The 20,657-nt window shown below is 40.4% G+C and overlaps 1 protein-coding gene across 4 annotated transcripts in view; it reads left to right on the top strand.

Annotated features, from left to right (window-relative positions):
- pde5ab (phosphodiesterase 5A, cGMP-specific, b) overlaps positions 1–20,657 on the top strand; it is a 124,927-nt gene that overhangs the window by 26,136 nt on the left and 78,134 nt on the right. For all 4 annotated transcript variants that reach the window (XM_059988754.1, XM_059988755.1, XM_059988756.1 and 1 more), the window contains exons 3-6: positions 3,125–3,214; positions 6,231–6,302; positions 13,169–13,258; positions 14,387–14,524. In XM_059988754.1, coding sequence (XP_059844737.1) covers positions 3,125–3,214; positions 6,231–6,302; positions 13,169–13,258; positions 14,387–14,524 — 390 coding nt within the window. The remainder of the gene's footprint in view (positions 1–3,124; positions 3,215–6,230; positions 6,303–13,168; positions 13,259–14,386; positions 14,525–20,657) is intronic.

The following is a 20,657-nucleotide window of genomic DNA, read 5'->3' as shown; positions in this document are numbered from 1 at the left end:
TAAAAGGCAACTAAAAAATCTATAGGAAGGGAAAAGATGAAATATGAGGGCAGACTAGCCAACAATATAAAGCAGGATACCAAAAGTTTTTTCAAATTAAAGGGGAGGTGAGAGTTGATATTGGACCACTGGACAATGATGCTGGTGAGGGAGTAATGGGGGACAAAGAAATGGCAGATGAACTTAATGGATACTTTGTATCTGTCTTCACTGTGGAAGACACTAGTGGTGTGTCAGAGGTTTGTGAGAGTCAGGGAACAGGAAAGAATGCCATTGCTATTACAAATGAAAAAGTGTTAGGCAAACTCAAAGGTCTTAAGGTGCATAAGTCACCTGGACCAGATGGACTACATCCCAGAGTCCTGCGAGAGGTTGCTGAAGAAATAATGGATCCATTGGTCATGATCTTTCTAGAATCAGTTGATTCTGGCATGGCCCCCGAAGACTCGAATATTGCAAATGTCACTCCACTCTTTAAAAAAAGAGGAAGGGAAAAGAAAGGAAATTACAGGCCAGTTAGCTTCACCTCAGTGGGTGGGAAAGTGTTAGAGTCTATTATTAAGGATGTGGTTTCGGGCTACTTGGAAACCAAAGATAACGTAAATCAAGGTCAGCATGGTTTCTGTAAAGCAAACTCTTGCCTGACTAATCTGTTAGAGTTCTTCGAGAAATAACAATAGGATGACAAAGGAGAGGCAGTGGATATCATTTACTTGGATTTTCCGAAGACGTTTGATAAGGTGCCACACATGAGACTGCTTAATAAGGTAAAATCCAATGGCATTACAGGAAAGGTACTGGCATGGATAGAGGAATGGCTGACAGGCAGGAGGCAATGAGTGCAAATAAATGGAGCCTTTTCTGGTTGGCTGCCAGTAACTAGTGAGGTTCCTCATGTCAGTATTGGGACCACTACTTTTCACATTGTTTGTCAGTGATTTAGATAATGGAATGGATGGCTTTGTGGCAAAGTTTGCAGATGATGTGAAGCTAGGTGGAGGGGTTGATTGTGTTGAGGAAGTGATGTGATTGCAACAGGACTTAGGCAAATTGGAAGAATGAGCAAAAAGGTGGCAGAGAGAATAGTGTTGGGAAATGTACGATAATGCATTTGAGTAAAAGGAACAATAGTGTGGACTATTGTCTAAATGGGGAGAAAATTCAAACATCAGAACTTTGGAGTCCTCGTTGAACACTCCCAGTTGAACCTGTGGTAAAAAAGGGAAATGTAATATTGGTATTTATTTCAAGGAGAATAGAATATTAAAGCAAGAAGATGATGCTGAGGCTTTATAAGGCACTAGTCAAGCCGCACTTGGAGTATTGCCAACAGTGTTGGGTCCTACATCTCAGAAAGGATGTGTTGTCATTGGAGAGAGTCCAGAGGAGGTTCACCAGGATGATTCTGGGAATGAATGGGTTAACATATAAGGAGCATTTGGCAACTTTGGGCCTGTACTCACTGGAATTTAGAAGAATGCAGGAGGATCTCACTAAAACCTATCGAACGTTGAAAGGAAAAGATAACGTAGAGGTAGAGAGGATGTTTCCTCTGACGAGGGTACCCAGAACTAAAGGGCACAGCCTCAAAATTGAGGGGCGTCCTTTTAGAACAGAGGTAAGGAGGAATTTCTTTTAATGAGAACGTAGTGAATTTGTGCCACAGACATCTGTGGAAGCCAAATCTGTGGGTATAGAAGTTGATCGTTTCCTGATTGTCCAGGGCGTCAAGTGATATGGTGAAAAGGCAGGAGTATGGGATTGAGTGGGATCCGTGACCAGCCATGATGGAATGGTAGAGCAGACTCGATAGGCTGAGTGACCTAATTCTGCTCCTCTAATTCTCAGGAGCAGATTAAGACATTTGACCCATCAACTCTGCTGCACCATATCATCATGACTGATCCATTTCTCTCTCAGTCCCAATCTCCTGCTCGCATCCCGTATCCTCTCATGCCCTGACTGATCAAGAATCCATCAGCCTCTGCCTTAAATACACTCAGTGACTTGGCCTCCACAGCCGCCAGTGGCAACAAATTCCACAGATTCACCTCTCTCTCTAAAAAATCTCAACTCATCCCCATCCTTAAAGGATTCTATTCTGAGGCTGTGTCCTCTGGTCAATGAAGATTTGCTTAATATTTGCACACAAATATTAAGGAAATCTTGGTGATTAAAACATGCTTAGGATTTAAGTTGGAAAATCAATAATACTTAGTTTTGATTTAGTTTTTAGGGAGACTGGTCCTTGAACAACCACAGCATGGTAAACACAGCAAATTAAAATAAGTGATTCAGGGTTGAAATGATTTCTGAAATATATGAACACCAGTCCAAAATATTACCATATACACCCAAAACATTATCTTTAAACAATAACAATCCTAATAGAGCCTTTTTTATTGCATCATAGAAACACTTCCCTGCAACAGTCAAACTCTTCCAGGAACCTCAATAAAATGTTACTTATTAATTTTCACTGTCATGTTTTAACTAGTGTGCCTGACCATGTTTCATAGTTCTTTTCTGACTTTTATACTTTATAAACAAGAAAATAATATGATTAGCAGGCTATTGAAATGTAAGCTTTTCATCTGCTCATTCTGAATTGCAGCCAGGAATGTGAGATTATCATATAAAGAAGCATTTGCACGATTCACGGTTAATCAATTTTCAGTCTGGAATTGTTCAATAATTGCAATAAATATGAGTTAAATTTTAATTAAGAAAACAACTAATTGTGCCCTACATCTGTGGAATTGCCTTTTAATTTGTAATGTTCTGCTTCTTATAAAGATGCTGTCCCAATATCAGTACCAGAGAACCGTCAAGAACAATAGAACCAGTACAAACAACCAGGGCTTGAACTCCAGCAATACTTTCCCTTTAGGAACAGCAGATAGTGATTTCTGATAGAATTTCCTCCCAAAATTTAACATGCTTCCCAGGAACAAATAGTGAAAACAGAATGACCCATTCTTCAGTCAGAGAATAAAAGTGAAGAAAAAAACAACAAGGTTAAAAATCCACAATCAGATGTTTGTTAATGTTGCATATTGCTATATTTGGGGTTCTGTGTGCAAGCGCTGATAGTATCTCACAAAACATTCTCTAACCCTTGCAGGACCCTAGATTCAATGCAGAAGTTGACCAGATCACAGGGTACAAGACACAGAGTATTCTCTCCATGCCAATAAAGAACCATAAAGGAGAGGTAGCTATACTTTACTGACACATTATGCTTTCAAATTGATCTAAACCATTGTATAAGCTTTAACATAATTAATGTTACTATATTCTACACTTTCTTCGTAGCATGATGATTTCTTAGTAGTGTCTTTCTGGAGCAGTGCCCAGCATTCTGTGTAATGTAACTAGATACACAACTCCAATGAGACTTCATGGGATTAAAACAGCAAGCCCTGCAAAAACGAAGCAGGACCATTTAGAAATTAAATTTGCTTTTGTGACCTTGCATCCTGCTTTTCTTCATTATGCATGTTGGCAGTATAGTAATATGACAAACAGGAAATCTTTCAAAGCAACTCACACAGAATGCTGGGGGATCTCAGCAGGCCAGGCAGCACCGATGGAAAAGAGTGAACCGTTGGCGTTTTGGGCTGAGTCCCTTCATCAGGACTGGAAAGAAAGAGAAGTCAGCAGCAGAATGGGGAGGGGGGGGGAGAGAGAAAGAAGTACAAGGTGGTCTCTGATAGCTGAAAACAGCAGTTTTTACCCTACTTATAGAAAAAATGTGCTATGTTTCTTTATAAAATTTCAATGTAACTGCAACCTTAACCCTAACCCTGATGAGAGGAACTTCCTGTAGCAGTTTACCACCAACTCTCAAGGGCAGTTAGGGATTGAAAATAGATCAGCTTTGCTAAGTACACTGTGACGCATGAATACATTTAAAATATTACAAGGGAAAAGAGGATGATTATAGGATAAATAAAGATCAAACAAAGTGTTTATGAATGCCAGTGGTTGTAGAAAATAGTAATCAGAAATGATTGAACTCAGTGTTGTGCTTGTGTCTGTAACTTGCTTGGTTGAAAGAATAGGCGCAGTTCTTTAAAGTCATGCTGCACTCAAACGATACAGGGGTCAAGGCCAGAGAAAACTTAATAGGAATGAGGTAAATGATGGTTGCCACCTCTCCAACTTTCATAATGAAGTATTATCAAACATATAATATTTCTGCAAATGAGAATGAAAGAAAGGGTCTTTCGTTAAAAAGTCTTTGTGTCTCCTTTAGCGGTACTATAAGGTTAGTACAAAGCTAAATGGTTTTGCTACAATTATCAATAAATTGAAAAATTCTTAATAAGGACTACATAATAACATATTTCTGATATCATGTGGTGTGATTTCTTGATATTGATTAATATTGTTCAGTCTACCATAAAGTTTCATAAAGGAGACAATAGAATATTTTTTTTATCTATTAAGGGCTAAAGGCAATTTGCAGCTCTAACATACAGTAAAGGAAATGACCTCCTTCATGAAATAAGAACTGTATTGATTTTTGTTTGTGTTTGGTTTTGCGAGAGTTATAATTTATATAAGAGATTCTGTAAATGCTGGAAATCCAGAGCAACATACACACAAAATGGTGGAGGAACTCAGCAGGTCAGGCTACATCTGTGGAAAGGAATAAAGAGTTGATGTTTCTGGCTGAGAGCCTTCATCAGGACTGGAAAGGAAGTGGGAAGAAGCCAGAAGAAGAAGGTGGGGGAGGGAATGAAGCATAGGTGAGGGAGCAGGTAGGTGGCTGGGAGAAGGGGAGATAAAGTGAGGAGCTGGCAGGTGATGGTTAGAGAAAGTAATGGGCTGAAGAAGGGAGAGGAGAGTGGACCCAGGAGGGTGCCAGACGGAGGTGAAAAAGCAGGTAAGGAGCAGAGAAATGTTAAGTGAGGAACCAGAATGGGGAATGGAAGAAGGGAGAGGAAAGGGGCGACAAATTACCAGAAGTTAGAGAAATTAATGTTTTTGCCGCCAGATTGGAGGCTACCCAGACAGGTTATGAGGTGTAGCTCCTCCAAACTGAGAGGCTGCGGCAGAGGAGCCCATGGACAAACATGTCCGAATGGGAATGGGGATTGGAATTGAAAGGGGAAATCCTACTTGTTGCAGATGGAGTGAAGGCGCTTAACAGAGCAGTCCCCTGATCTGTATCGGGTCTCACCAATGTAGATGAGACTGCACCTAAATGACCCAAACAATCTCACAGTTGAAGTGTTGCCTCATCTGGAAGGACTGTTTGGGGCCCTGAATAGGGGGGAAGGAGGAGGTGAATGGGTAGGTGTAGCACTTTTTCCGTTTGGAGCATTATCAGTTGATTGGATTCCAGCCTCATGCTAAAATGTAAACAATATTAGGGCAATTTTTATCAATTAATTTTAACATTGTGCTTTAATAAGAAAATAACCATGATTTGGCCAATAATTATTGCTGAAACTACAGCATGAATTTATTTTTAATTGTGGGATCCATTTATTGGCTATAAAATATTTTAAGGCATCCCAGGAGACATGAGTGACACTAACAATTTCCATAATCTCTTCATCTTTCTTCTGGAATAACATATTGTGATGTGAACTATTAATAGGATAGTAATTGTTCTGATTAGTTATACCCAGTTAAAGGAGGTCACTGAAGAAATGATGGAGTTTACTGGTCAGATGGTTGCTGTGGAAGAGACTTGGGAAGGTGATGGAGAGAGAACCAAAGAGGTAAAATGAGGAGGGGAGTGGCCAGGATAATTGCAAGGATGCAAGATGTAACACATTTATCTTGAGGAGGTTGATGCCTTGGGCTTCACAACAGTGGCCCAGGTAGGTACGGTCTGATTATAAGACAGAAATAAACCTCAACTCTCTGGCTGTTACCACTGTTCAAGGGTCATATTGTGTGCACATCTCATATGTGAAGCAAATTTGTGTGTCGCACCACAGTGCATGCCCAGTGGTTTCCATGCTTAGTCACTTTTAAACCACTATCATAATCAGATTAGATATCTGGAAATGTCCTTTATTCGTAAAAGTTGAACCTGATTGTGTTTAATGTCAGGATTTTAAATAAAATTAGATAATAAAGCATAGCAAGATGTTACCTTACGATAGGGTATTCCTAGGTTAGTGTATCCTTTGTTCACTTAGAACCTTCTGGAGATCTAGCAATTACTTTAAGCGGTATCTGATTTCTATTTAACCATTTCTGTTTACCAGGTAGTTGGAGTTGCTCAGGCAATCAACAAGAAATGTGCAACTCATGGAACATTTACCAAAAATGATGAAAAGGTAGGATGGTATAATTAAAGACTAAATTCTTCATCTACCAATTCTGATTATTGTGATTAAAGGACATGAGAACACCACCACCCACAGGTTTTCCTCCCGGCTACACAATTCTCTGACTTTGAAATACTGTGCATCACTGTTCATAATTATGAACCTTCCTAGCTTACTGCACTCATCAGAACATGTGCAGTGGTCAGGAAGACAGCTTACCAATGCTTTGGCCATGGAGAATAGTTTGAAATCTGTCTCTAGTATTTAAGTATCAAACACTAAATCTGATCATTTGAACTTGTTGTTCCATCATGGTGTGTGCTTTTAAATTTACTAATCAAGTTTTCTGAAGAACAATTACATTCAAACAGAACTGTAACAGTTTGGTATTTTACTTCTTAGTTCAGTGTGATTTGAGGGTAAGATGATATCAACCTGGTATATTCCTGAATTCCTCTTCTTGGAGTTCTTTGGGCTGTTGTGATTAGTTCTTCCTTTTCTGTTTTCTACTCCTCCACATCATTGTTTGAAAACATTGAACCTTACTGAGGGAGAGCTCCATAATATTGATGGACATGTAGCAATTTTCTCAAACGCGTCACTAAAGTTGTTGAGATATTTACCCCTGGAGGCCTACCGCTCACCTGGATATGATGGTCACTATCATTAAATGGCAAACAGACAAATGCTTAAAACAAGAGATTCTACCGATGCTGGAAATCCAGAGCAATATACACAAAATGTTGGAGGAACTCAAATGCTCCAGCAGTATCTATGGTGTCTTCATCAGAGTCTCTGCCTAAAATATTGACTGTTTACTCCTCTTCATAGGAGCTACCTGGCCAGTGGAGTTCTCCAGCATTTGCTCTAGCTAATGCTTTATATTAACATCAATGTGATTCAAATATATTGGCGTCTGAGTCAGAGATTACAGTACAAGTTTCAGCTCAAATCTGAATGTAGAATGTAGGGTAATGATTTTAAGAAATGCATCATCTTAAGTGGTATTGAAATCATTGATTCGCACACCAGAACAGTGAACAACTTGGCGCTGTGTGCCTTTGCAGGTGGTTGAAAAATTTGTCCAGTTTGTGTGCATTGTACTCACCTGTTATTTCCTTATGAAATGGTGGTTATTTGTCTTATTATTCAATTAATTATTTAAGGCAGCTTAGCAATATTTAAAGAAAAAAAATAATTATTATTTTACCATGGTACTTCAGAGTACTGGTTGTCTCAGAGCACATGACACATGTAGTACATTGAAGTGTACTCCTGCTTGCCTGACTGCAGCTGACTGTGAATTTTATTATTTTCTTCCACTTATAACACAAGATTAGATTCATCCTCTTGACCAATATTCTCCCCTTAAACAAGATTATGAAAAATAGATTTCTGCTTTTAGTCTGTTGTGTGTAAATCTGTTATGCACTGCGCTTGAACTGTGAATATCAGGAATTTTTTTAGGATATAAGTGCTATAAAACTGCAACTTTGTGTTTAACACAGGGACTAGCTTTCAAGTGTGTAGAAACATTTCCCCTGAGAGGGAAAGAATTCACATATTCAGTAACAAACATCACTGTTAGAGTGCCATGATTTCTTCTCACTACACCAAACTAAAAATTTGCCCTTTTATATTATGACAAAAGCTTAAGTGTTTAAAAATACCACAGACTTTAGATACTTTAGATTTTCAAGCTAAAATTCATACCTGATTGAATTCGATTTGGTTTGTCTGCTGATGGTGAAGTAGTACAATGAATTAAACTGCAGACATAAGTGAATTAACTGAATTAATTGTAAATTGAATAACTGAATCTGTTAACATTTCTGCTAGAAATCTTAATTGTTGCAATTGTGGCTGTATGGCAATTCAAATTTACTTTTAGTTGTTGAGAAAAATGGTATAATTGAAGAGGAATGTGATTTGATTTCTACAGTCATACTCTCATATCCCCATTATCACCCGACTTACCTATCATTGTGGTCCATCCTGTCACTGAAACTGGCCAAATTTGCATGGACCCAAAAACAGGCTGGAGAGTCAATGGTAAACATAATGTACTTGAGTTTCTCCAATCTTAAATGTTGTCAATCACTTAGAATATAGAGGAGTATTAATCTAGCTACTGTCGGGTCTGTACAGGCAGGCACCTCCTAATCTCCACTTAGCTAACAAGACTCACCTACCACTTGTTTCCAGTTCATCACCTGCAGACTATTTAAACCCAACATTTATCCACAGTCCTTGGTCACCCGTGGAACCAGCCAGCCTCAACCAGTTGCTCCTAGCCTTAAATGATCTTGTTTTCTGCGAGTTCAGAATCTGTTCTCTCTTGTTTTGTGGCCCGCTATGGCTTGTTAGTTTGCAGTTGATCATTAAAGTTCTCACTCACTGCTAAATCATCTGCACTGCTCTGCTTTTGGGTCAGACCTCTACATTGCCTGACAGGATGGGTGAACCATCAATGGACCTAGCAGAGTTTGCTTGTCTAAGGGAAATTGTTGGTCGTCAAGAGCACAAGATCCAGAAACAGTAGGAAACTATTGACCAAACAAGAGAAAATCTGCAGATGCTGGAAATCTGAGCAACGCACACAAAATGCTGGAGCAACTCAGCAGGCCTGGTTGCACGTATGGAAAAAAGCACAGTCGACATCTCGACCTGAAACATCAGCTGTACTTTTTTCCATAGATGCTGCCTAGGAAACTATTAACCATCTGCTTGCCACTCTCTTCCCACTCTACATCTCAATACAGCAACCCCATGACAGTCCCCCTCCTCACTCTGAGCCCCAGATTCCAATGCCCAAACACTTCAATGGATCCTCAACCTGCTGCCGCAACTTCCTGTCCCAGTGTGCCTTACACTTTCAGCTCCAGCCGGCTCTGTGATTTATGGACCAAGCCAAGATTGCCTTCATCATCTCTGTTTTGACTGTATGAGCTCTTACCTGGGTAGCCACCAACGGGGACAATAAAACCCCCATTTGCAATAAATTCACCGCTGAGGTGCACTGAGTTTTTGACCATCCGCGAAGTGGCAGTGGATCGGATATTTTGCCTGTATCAAGGCTCATGCTCAGTATTGGATTACACTATGGATCTTAGGACCCTCATGGCGGAACGTGGTTGGAATGCGGAAGCATTGCTGGCCTATTACCGGCGCGGCCTTCTGGAGTGGTTGAAAGTTGAGCTGTCAACCTGGGAGAAGCCTAATGACCTCACATGTCTCATCACTCTGGTCCTTCAAACTGACAAGTGTCCAATGGAATGACCCTGCATGTAGTTAGCCAGAACCCCAGTTCCATTCCCAGCACCACTTCAGACTGCAGGACTCTCATCGCAATATCTTCAGAACTCAGACAGCTCCCTCAACCCCGCCTTCTGCTCCCTCCCAAAGAGCATGAGCATTGGTGAAGAAACAGCTTGTGCACTTGCTGTGGAGCCGCTGTTTGCCCATCAATCAAATGCTCAGTGCACCCAAGAAGCAGCATCAATGGGTAGAGATGAGGGGCTTTCTATTTGTTAAGCTCCACCTGCCCCTGGTCCCTTGTCCCAACACATAGCCTGAAGCACTCTCTCTGTCCTCCACCACACCCTGATAGGTCTACACACACAGGAGCCTCTGGTGGATTCCATCACAGCAGGCAACTTTCTGGACTGGACTCTTGTGTGCAGCTTGGACTCCCTACTGAACCTATCTCTTACGCATCACGGCCACTGACAGACATCCCTTGGGGTCTGGGATAGTCAGAACGTGCACACAGTCTTTGCACATTAGCATTGGAGAGCACTGTGAGTTCATCCAATTCCTCCTTATCAACTCACCCAACACTCTAATCTTGGGTTACTCCTGGTTCTCCACCCATGACCCTCACTTTACCAGGTCAATCCAGTTCACTGCTGATTTGGGGTTTCACCTGCTGGACCACCTGCCTGCAACCTCAGTTGAATTCACCCCATAAATGCATAGAGATGGAGGAGACCCTCAAACCCACCAAACTCCCACAGGAATACCACGAACTTGCCATCGCCTTCAGTAATAGGGAAGCCAGCACCTTGCAGCTGCACAGGCCTATGCGACTGTGCAGTTGTCCTCTTCCCAGACACCACCCCTCACCAAGGTTGGTTCTTCTTTTGCTCCCCTCCTAAGACCCAAGCCATGAATGATTACATTATTGAGGTTCTTCGTCAAAAAGAAAAATGTGTGTTCTCTGTCCCTACATCAACTACCATGGGTTCAACAAGTCACCGCTAAGAACCACTATCCACTCCCCTTGATGGAGAGCACATTGAAAACACTCCATGGGGCCTAGATTTTTCAGCAAATTGGATCTAGGGAGTGCAGACAACCACATCTGCCAGGGGGATGAATGTAAGACAGCGTTTATAACATCCACTGGCTACTATGTATACTCAGTGATGCCCTTTGGACTTTCCAACAGTCAACTGCTTTCCAAGCCTTCATTAACAAAATCCTCCAAGACATGCCACATGGATATGTGTTCATCTACTCGACAACGTCTTTGCCTTCTCCAGGGACCCCCAAGACCACATCTGTCACATCCGTTCAGACATTCAGTGTCGCCTTGAAAACCAATGGTACTGCAAGTTAGGAAAGTGCCAGTTTCACACACAAGATATTTCCTTCCTGGGTAATGTCCTTCCACCCAAGGAATAACTGTGGACCCAGAGAATGTGTGCATCATCATTAAATCGGCCCCAACCTCACACCCTCAAACAGCTCCAGTACTTTTTTGTCATCTCCAACATCTCTCAGCATTTATCAAAATGACAGCCAAATTGTTGCTCTTCTCAAATCACCTACCTCACTGATAATCTGGTCTACTGCTGTGGACCACTCTTTCCAAGGCATTCAAGAGATGCCTCAGCACAGCACTCCACTATTTGAACCCCTCTGGACCTTTTGTGTTAGTGGTGAATGTATCTGACATGGGCATCAAGGCCATCATCTCCCAGTGAGCATCGGATGGGAAGACACACCCTTGTGTCTTTTTACACATTCAACTTTACACAGTGTCATTATGATGTAGGAGACAGGGAGTACTCGCCATTAAATGGGCCTTGGAGGAATGGACACAACGGCTAATGGGAAATGCTGAGCCCTTCCTGAGCACTACTGACTACCAGAACCTCATATCCAAACAACAGGCCTGCCAGCTCAACCCATCTCAGGCTCACTGGGCTCTCTTCTTTGAGCAATTCAACTTCACTAATCTCCTACCAACTCAGCTTCAAGAACACTAAGGCGGATGCCCTGTCACAACAGTTTGAACCAGTTGAAATGGAGATCAACCCAGGTCCTCACCCTGATATTCTGGGACCCTGAGAACCAGATCTGTACACCTTACGCTGTGAGGTACACCAGTGGGCCCACTCCTTACAACTCTCCAGTCATAAAGGTGCGCAATGGACTCTGGAATTTCTGCAGTGTTAGTTCTGGTGGCCCACTATGATCGCAGGTGTAAGTCCGTTCATTGCTGCCTGTCCTCAATGTGCCCAGTCTTATTCCTCCAACCAACTAGAGGAACTAACTACCTGCCCCTCAGCACATTGTGTCAGACTGGGGTCCACAACTTGTCTCCTGCTTCTGACATGCCTTCTGCTCTCTCCTTGACGCCTCAGTGAGTTTGAGCTCTGGCTATTATCCCAGACCAAGTCAGTCAGAACGAGCCAATCAACAAGTGGAGAGGTTTCTGTGATGCTTTGCCAGCTCTAACCCATCCACATGCAAGAGGTATCTGCTCTGAGCTGAGTTGTCCCACAATCCACATACGTCCTCTGCCACAGGTATGCCACCCTTTGAAGTGCCTCGTGGCTACAAGCCCCCTTTGTTTCCCATGGTTTGCTGCTGCCAGATTCCGTGGGACAGGGTACAATGTGCCATTCTAACAGCCAACAGCACCTGCTGCTGTCAAGCCAGCCAATGGCAGTGCCCAGCTAGACTACCCAAGATCTGCCCCAGCAGACCAATTGCAGCAAGTTCTCACCCCTGTTCATTGATCCCTCTAAGATTACACATCACATCAATCCTGTCACTCCCCATCTCCAGCTCTCACTGTTGCTAGGATCACACCTACCTTCCACGTGTCCTGCCTCAAGTCTGTTGGCCATGGACCACTCAGCCTACCTGAGTTTCCACCTCAAGAACCTAGAATGGTGGAAGCTGGTCTGGTGTACACAGTCTGCCGGTTCATGAATTCACGATGTTGTCAACAGGGTGTTCAGTACTGTACCTAGTTGATTGGAAAAGGTATGTCTCAAAGGAGAGGTCTAGGCTGCTGTCCAGTTTCACTGAGGAGTTCTATCTTGTGTCGGAGTGAGACAGCGGTAGGAGAGAGGGGTCCCATCAAGCTTGCACAGGCAGGCACCTTCTAGCCTCCACCCAGCCAACAAGAGTCACCTACCACTCATTTCCAACTCATCACCTGCAGCCTATTTAATCCCGGCTCTCATCCACAATCCTTGTTCACTCATCGAACCAGCCTGCCTCAACCAGTTGCTCCTAGCCATCAGTTACCCTGTTGTCTGTAAGTTTAGTTTCTGTTCCCTCTTGTTTAGTGGCCTCTCATGGCTTGTTACTTTGCAGTTGATTATTAAAGTTATTGCTCAGAGCTAAATTGTCTGCACTGCTTTGTTTTTGAGTCAAGCCTACTCCATTCCCTGACAGCTACATGCTTTACTCCTCTGCCTAAATTCCTAAATGAATTGTTTCTTTCTCTGTATTCCAAGAGTTAACTTGAACTTATCTAAATAATGCGACAAGAAGAGGTAAGATGTTGTTTATAATATCAGTATTTTCCTGATGACAATTTCCATCGTGTGACGTTAATATTGTAAATATTTTAGGATTTTGCTGCCTATTTGACGTTTTGTGGGATTGTCCTCCACAATGCCAAAGTGTATGAGACTTCACGGCTTGAAAACAGACGCAATCAGGTATTACCGAGACCAAGAATATAGCTACACATCTCAATGTTAACATAAATACTGGGCAGCAGAAATTGCTTGGCACGTTCACGTGGGGGAGCTGAGGTGACTGTAGGAGAAGGGAGTTGGGGGGAGGATTTCAGGTGAATTCTTGGAGTTGATTCTGTAAGGTTCAAAATACTGGAAAAACAATGTGTTTTTCCAAGATATCAAGCTTTTTCTCAGAAATTACCTAGAACTCCCATGAAAGGTTTGTAACAGATGCTGCCTGGTCTGCTGAGTATTTCAGGCACAAAAATGGCTGAGAGGTGTCTCCCAAAATTTCCCATGTGCTTCTTACTTTCCAGCATCTTACATGGGTTTTATTGCCAGAGGTGGTGGTGTATAGAGGGGCAGGTTGGTTGACAAGAGGATGTGAGGTAAAACAATCATCCACTTGTATGCTTCAGTGTATGAATTGACAATGGTCTGGAGCTGAGCATCTGAATAGATGCACCATCATCAGCTCACCCTTTTACAAACTCATGAAACTAAACTTGAGATGAAAAATGCAGGATAAATTCCAAAGAGCAAGGCACAGCTGATTGAGCAAATGCTGGGCAAAGTGCACTTAAGTTCAAAAACTGAAAAAAAATTCTGGAAATACTCAGGCAAGATACATGTGATGAAGGAAACAGAGTTAATGTTTCAGATGAAAGTCCCTTCATCAGAACCTGAAATGGTAACTTGATTTCCTTTCAAAGATTCTGGCCTCTGTTATCAGTATTTTAACTGTATTAATGAAGCTTAATTCACTTTGATTCCAAAATCATAAATCTTTTAATTCAAAGAAAGACATGGGAGTCCAGGGACATGGTCTACTTTGTCTTTACGTTAAGTGAGGTGCGTAGATGCATTGTGGCAGTGTAATGATGTATGCTTTTAATGTATTTATACATAAAACGTGATTAATTATTTAAACGAACAAGAATGCTTAATCAACCAATATCTACAAGATCACTAAAATATTACTGAAATATTGAATACACAACAATTACCTTCTCCAAATTCTTGTTGGAAGAGTTGTTCAATTTAGGTTATTGATACAATCAAAGGAAATAGCATCCATTATCTAAGTATCATGTTTTTTTTCAAAAGGTTCTACTTGATCTCGCAACTCTGATATTTGAAGAGCAACATTCCTTGGAAGTAATTTTGAAGAAGATTGCAGCAACTATCCTTTCATTCATACAGGCTCAGAGCTGTACCATATTCATTGTGGATGACAATTCTTCTGTAAGTGTTGTAGTATAGATGATTTAAAATTTGTCTATATTGTATGGTCCTTGCTAATATATGGGATAGGAATATAGGGAAGTACAAAATACTTCATCTGTTGAATTTCCATAAATGTTCTCTCGAATCACCCTCAAGATAACCAGGACATAGTTACTTTCTCCTAATGTTGTATGATGATTTCTGCAGGACACTTTTAGAAGCAGATTATTTCAGGTTGAATTTGTATTCCATATGTTATTTGTGTCAGACTCAGGAGTTTTCATCATTAGGTTGGAGGAAAGTATGCAGACTGAGACGAGTAACATATCCTTCATTCCTTGCAAATGGAAATAGGTTGAAATTTGTGGATTGGAGATGAAAGATGGCTGGTATCATTGCTTAAACCCCAAACAACGAATTACAGTCCCCTCATAAAATAAATTAATTTCCTTGCTTCTGGGGCAGCTGGAATCAGTCTCCATTTGTCCCCACCTATTTTCTCCCTGATCCGGTAGTAGTAATAGTTTTCACATTGTTTTGAACAGGCACACCCCATAAAGCGCCCTGGAGTGTCTGGTGCCTACCACCTTGGTTCAAATGAGGAACCCATACCTTATTACTGCACATTCTTCCAGCTCAGTCTGAAAGATACCAGTGAATATGATGGCTGTGTGGGTACTAGGAATCATAATCCATAAATAATGGCCAAAATTGATTGGAAAAGAACACCGGCAGCAGATCAGCAATGGCTGGAATTTCTGAAAGCAATTCAGAAGGCACATACATCCCAAAGAGGAAGTATTCTGAAGGCAGGATGATACAACAGTGGCAGACAACATGAAAATCAAGGAGAGAACAAAAGCTAGATGATTGGGGGCTTTTAAAAATCAAGAGAAGGCAACTAAAATTGTCATACAGAAGGAAAAGATGGAATGCAAATGTAAGATAGCCGATAATGAGGATACAAAAAGTTTCTTCAAATATATAAAATGTAAGGAAGAGGTGAGAGTAGATATGGGATAACTGGAAAATAATGCCGGAGAGGAAGTAATGGGGGACAAGGAAATGGCAGACAAACTAAATAGGTATTTTGCCTCAGTCTTCACTGAGGAAGACACAAGCAATATGCTAGAAGTTCAAGAGTGTCAGGGGGCAGAAGTGTGTGAAGTTTTTCATTACTTGAGAGAAGATTCTTGGAAAACTGCAAAGTCTGAAGGTAGATAGGTCACCGGGACCATATGGTGTACACCCCAGGGTTCTGAAGGAGGTGCCTAAAGAAATTGTGGAGGAATTAATAATGATCTTTCAAGAATCAATGGATTCTGGCATGGTTCCTTAGGACTGGAAAATTGCAAATGTCACTCCACTTCAAGAAGGGAGGAAAGAAATGATAGGCCAGTTAGTGTCACATCAGTGGTCGGGAAGATGTTGGAGTCGATTGTTAAGGATGTGGATTTCGGAGTACTTGGAGGCACGTGATAAAATAGGCCATATTTAACATGGTTGCCTGAAGAGAAAATCTTGTCTGACAAATCTGTTGGAATTCTTTGAAGAAATAACATGTAAGAAAGACAAAGGAGAATTATAAAATGTTGTGTACTTGGATTTTCAGAAAGATTTTGAGAAGATGACACACATGTGGCTACTTAACCAGTTCAGAGCCTATGGTATTACAGGAAAGACACTAGCATGGATACAGGAGGCAAAGAGTGGAAATAAGAGGAGCTTTTTCTGATTGACTGTCAGTGACTAGTGGTGTTTCACAGGATCTTTGTTGGGACCAATTCTTTTTAAGTTATATGTCAATGATTTGGTTGATAGGGTTGATGGCTTTAAGGCCAGGTTGACTGATGATACAAAGATAGGTGAAGGGGCAGGTGGATTTGAGGAAGTAGAGAGGCTACAGAAGGACTTTGACAGATTAGGAAAATGGGCAAAGAAGAGGCAGATGGAGTGCATTGTTGGGTAGTGTGTGGTCATGCACTTTGTTCGAAGAAATAAAAGCGCAGACTATTTTCTAAATGGAGAAAAAATTAAAAAATTTGAGATGCAAGGAGACTTACTACAGTGTCCTCTGCAGGATTCCCTAAAGGTTAAATGGCAGGTTGAGTTGGAGGTTCAGTAGGTACATTTAATGTCAAAGAAACGTATACAATATACATCCTGAAATTCTTCTTCTTCGCAAACATCCTCAAAAACAGAGTAAAATGAATGACAGTTAAACATCAGAACTCCAATGAACCCCCCCCCCAGTTCCCCCCCACGCACAAGCAGCAACAAGGCAACAACCTCCTCCCCCCCACCCACCAGCAAAAAATGTTTGTTCAGGGTCCGCTTAGACACGGTGGAAGCTACATGGCAGAACAGGTTTTAGAAAAGATATTCATTTCTGTGAAGGATTTTGATATTTGAGACAGATGTTTTCCAGAATAACTGATGCCAAGATTAAAGAGGACATTTTTGTTGGTCCACAAACCGAACAGGTAATCATTGACAAGCAATTTGAATAATTTCTAGTGGGACTGGAGAAAATCATATGGAAGCTATTCAAGGATGTTGTCGAAATTTGTCTTGGCAACTACAGAGCACCATTCTACATGCAACTGGTTGACAACATGCTTCAAGAATGCAAAACTGTGAAATGCAACATGTCACGAAAGATTCATTTTCCCATTTAGATTTCTTCCCTGCAAATCTTGGTGCTGTAAATGACGAGCATGGGGAAAGGTTCTACCAGGATCAGGGCAACTGGAATCCATCAATGCTGGCTGATTATTGTTGGACACTTAAGTGAGAAGCCTCAGACACTGAGTACAAACAAAAACCATCAACAAAATATCTTTAGCTGAGTTGAACTATTGGAAAGCATCAGCACTATAATGCAATTAAACACATTATATTCAATAAAAGTTAATATCTTATTTCTCTGAATTCCTGCATGATACAAGTAGTCTGAAATTATATTTGTGTTTAGCTTCAAATGGTCTATTATAAACAAAAAAAAATTGAGGAAGCAGCACTTTAGAAAAAAGTTGTTATCCAGTGTTAACTGCTTTCAAATCACCTTGGTAAATAAATACTTAGGTTTATTGCTGTTTTTTCAGCACATTGTACAAGAAAAATGATATTTTGTTCCAGACTGGAATGCCATAACAGTCATATCCTTGGCAAGTCATAATAGTTTTGGATCTTGATGTAAGTAGTAAGTATACCACTATATGAACAGTGAATTTGATCTAATGTTTGAAAACATATTGTTTCAAAATTAAATCAGCTCAATTCTTTGTCTTCCATTTTCTTGATCCTGGCACAAACAAAAAAATAGGCTCTAAATCCAAAATGTCTTAATTAACATAACATATAAAAAAATTAATGCAGATACCCAAGAAGGTTTGCATCTTTTGTTTCAATTTTGTAATTTAACTTTTGATAAAGCGTAAGGAAATTATACGTACCTGTAAGATAGATCTCTATTCTGCAAGAATTTAATTTCTTCCGTGGGGTAGGTATTATGAACAAGATGGAATTGTGTGTCTCAGGCTGGACCTAGTAAAATCATTGGAAAACACCTTGGGTCTAATTTCCCCAACTCTTTGCAGAATGTTGCACGAAGGAAATAGTAAGATTCCCTGCATGACTCAGGCAAAAATCATTTGAAGTTTTCAGAGATTTCAAAGGTACATTTAATGTCAGAGAAATGTATACAATATGTTTGTATTGTCCTTAAATTCATTTTCTTTGCAACCATCCACAAAAACAGAGGAGTGCCCCAAAGAATGAACAATAGTTAAACAATAAAACCCCAAAGCCCCCCCAGCTCCACGTATAAGCAGCAGCAAAGCAACAATCCCCCTTCCCCACCAGCAAAAAAAGCATCGGTGCCCCCACTGAGCACTCAACCATGCAGCTAAGTATCAGTAAACACACAGACTTGTACTCGTAGTACTCGTTCACCCGGTAATTCAACATACCACAGGCTCTCTCTCTCCCTCATCGGGGAAAAAGAGGTGTCTCGGTTTCACAGCGAAGGGGTAGACATAACAGGCAACTCGCTGATTTATGATGTTGAAAGTCTGTTGCGTCGCTTTTTCCGAGCTCTGTGCCCAAAGAACTCGGGTCTCTGGGAACACAGCCAGCAGCCAGCTTGCTGCTTTCAACCTTCCATCACCCATGACACACCGATTTCTTGCCTCCAGAGCCATGAAATCCTGGAACCCTGGATGCACGCTAGTCTTCTAGGCCACGTCCTTAATATATCGAATAACTGCCAGTTGTGAGACCCCAAGAGCGGGTCCCATTCCCACAAAGAACCGACGTCAGCATGTAACTCCAGGTCAGGGTCTTCAAAAGAAGCTTGAAAGGGAAAAATAGAGATATTAAAGATAGAAATGGAGCTGTTTCAGAATATACAAGCAAAGGAGCCACTGTTAGGCGCCATCATCCTCTTAAACTCCACCTCACCTTCAGGAAAGAACCAGTGAAGAGATCTAAAATTTTTTAGGCTGATAATAGTTTTGAAAGGGGAAATGATAGGCCTGAGGGTAAAAAATAGGAAGTCAAGTTAATCAAGTGGCTTTACTAAAAACCAGCACAGCAAGGTCAAGTGCATCATCTCCTCGTGTCCTTTACTGTATGATATATGTTCTACAATGTAAATGTTGAAAGTATGTCATATCTAGCATTGATTTTTTTCAGACTTTGCCCATTTTTAAGGTTATCAAATTGAGGGATGACAGTCTGAGAGAATAGAAGATTCTCAATTAGGCATCCAATGACAATTTCTGAGGGTAAAAATGGCAGAGAAGTGTTGTAATTTTGGCCACTTCCTACATTTCCTTGACTGCATCTCAGTTTACTCCTAATTCCATAATCCCTTGTCAATCAACAAAAGAAATATCTTGCAGTCTCGCTGTTCTATACAGTATAAGGGTGGCATTTCTCTGCTGTGAATTCATAGATCTATTAAAAGAAAAGTGAATATTCAAATATAACGACATTCATAAATTAGTCACACTGTCAGTGCAAGAAGCTGTTCAATCTTCTGCTTAGACTGACCAATATAAGCATACTCAATAGAACTATTCTTAAACAAAGAATTGGAATAGAATGGGAATTGGATGCCAGTGGTTACATATTGTCAACTTCTTCTTTTGGACATTTGTTTCAGTTCATGCTATCAAAAAAGGATTTGAAAGAACAGCTCAATGAATAATAAATTTGAAAAGGAAAAACCTAGATTTAACAAACTATTACACAATTGCTAACATTTTGGTATGTTGCATAAAGCAAACTTGCTATTTAGGAGAGTATTTTAAAACCATAACTTGAATAAAATTTAGACAACAGATAATTGGAATAATTTGTTGGAATGAAAGATCTATATCTTTAATGATGCTGTTGTGTACCATAGAGATTTATAATTGCATTGTTTAGTAGCTAATGTAAGTGAACAGAAAACATAGGTGAAACTGAAGGAGTGAAAAACAGAAAAATTATCAGCTATCCCAAACAATTGTGAGATGGCTTAATAAACTTAAATGTAGATCTAGTATATATACTGTAGGTGGTAAAGTTCTTAACAGGTAAGTTTTGAAAATAAATTAAGATTATGTTGTTCTATTTTAACAAACATTAGCATGTTTCTTAGAATTTTTATGCTATTATTAGGAAAGACATAAAAGTATTTTGACAGCTATTAATTTATGATTTGGACAGTAATATTAGCTCTATCCATATCACAGCATTATTATAGCTTTATTCATGTGAATTTGTTTAATTATTTGAATGATCTGATGGATTAATTGATCATTGAATGTCTTTTAAAAATAATCAGATTACTGCCATGGCAACAATATTATTTAGCTTTAACAAAGAAGCATGAATATCAAATATGCGTTAACACATATGAAGTGTAGGGCTGTGCCAAATGCTCGTGGCGTATTTAGACTGCAGTGGAATATTTGGCAGAACATTATTACTTTTGTTTTTCCTCTCTGACAGTGTTTGAAATTTCCCTTAAATTTAGACTGTGCTGCTAGAGATATCAGCTCTTAGTGACTAGAGCTCAGTTAGATTTTGAAACATTTGGTGACTGAAATCTTGCTAGATTAATCCCTTTGCTACATTGCAATAAATTGTATGGTTTAATTGC

The sequence above is a fragment of the Hypanus sabinus genome, chromosome 14, assembly GCF_030144855.1.
Source record: "Hypanus sabinus isolate sHypSab1 chromosome 14, sHypSab1.hap1, whole genome shotgun sequence".
NCBI classification, from domain to species: domain Eukaryota; kingdom Metazoa; phylum Chordata; class Chondrichthyes; order Myliobatiformes; family Dasyatidae; genus Hypanus; species Hypanus sabinus.
Note: the sequence above shows the minus strand (reverse complement) of the source record. Positions and strands in the feature narration are given on the sequence as shown.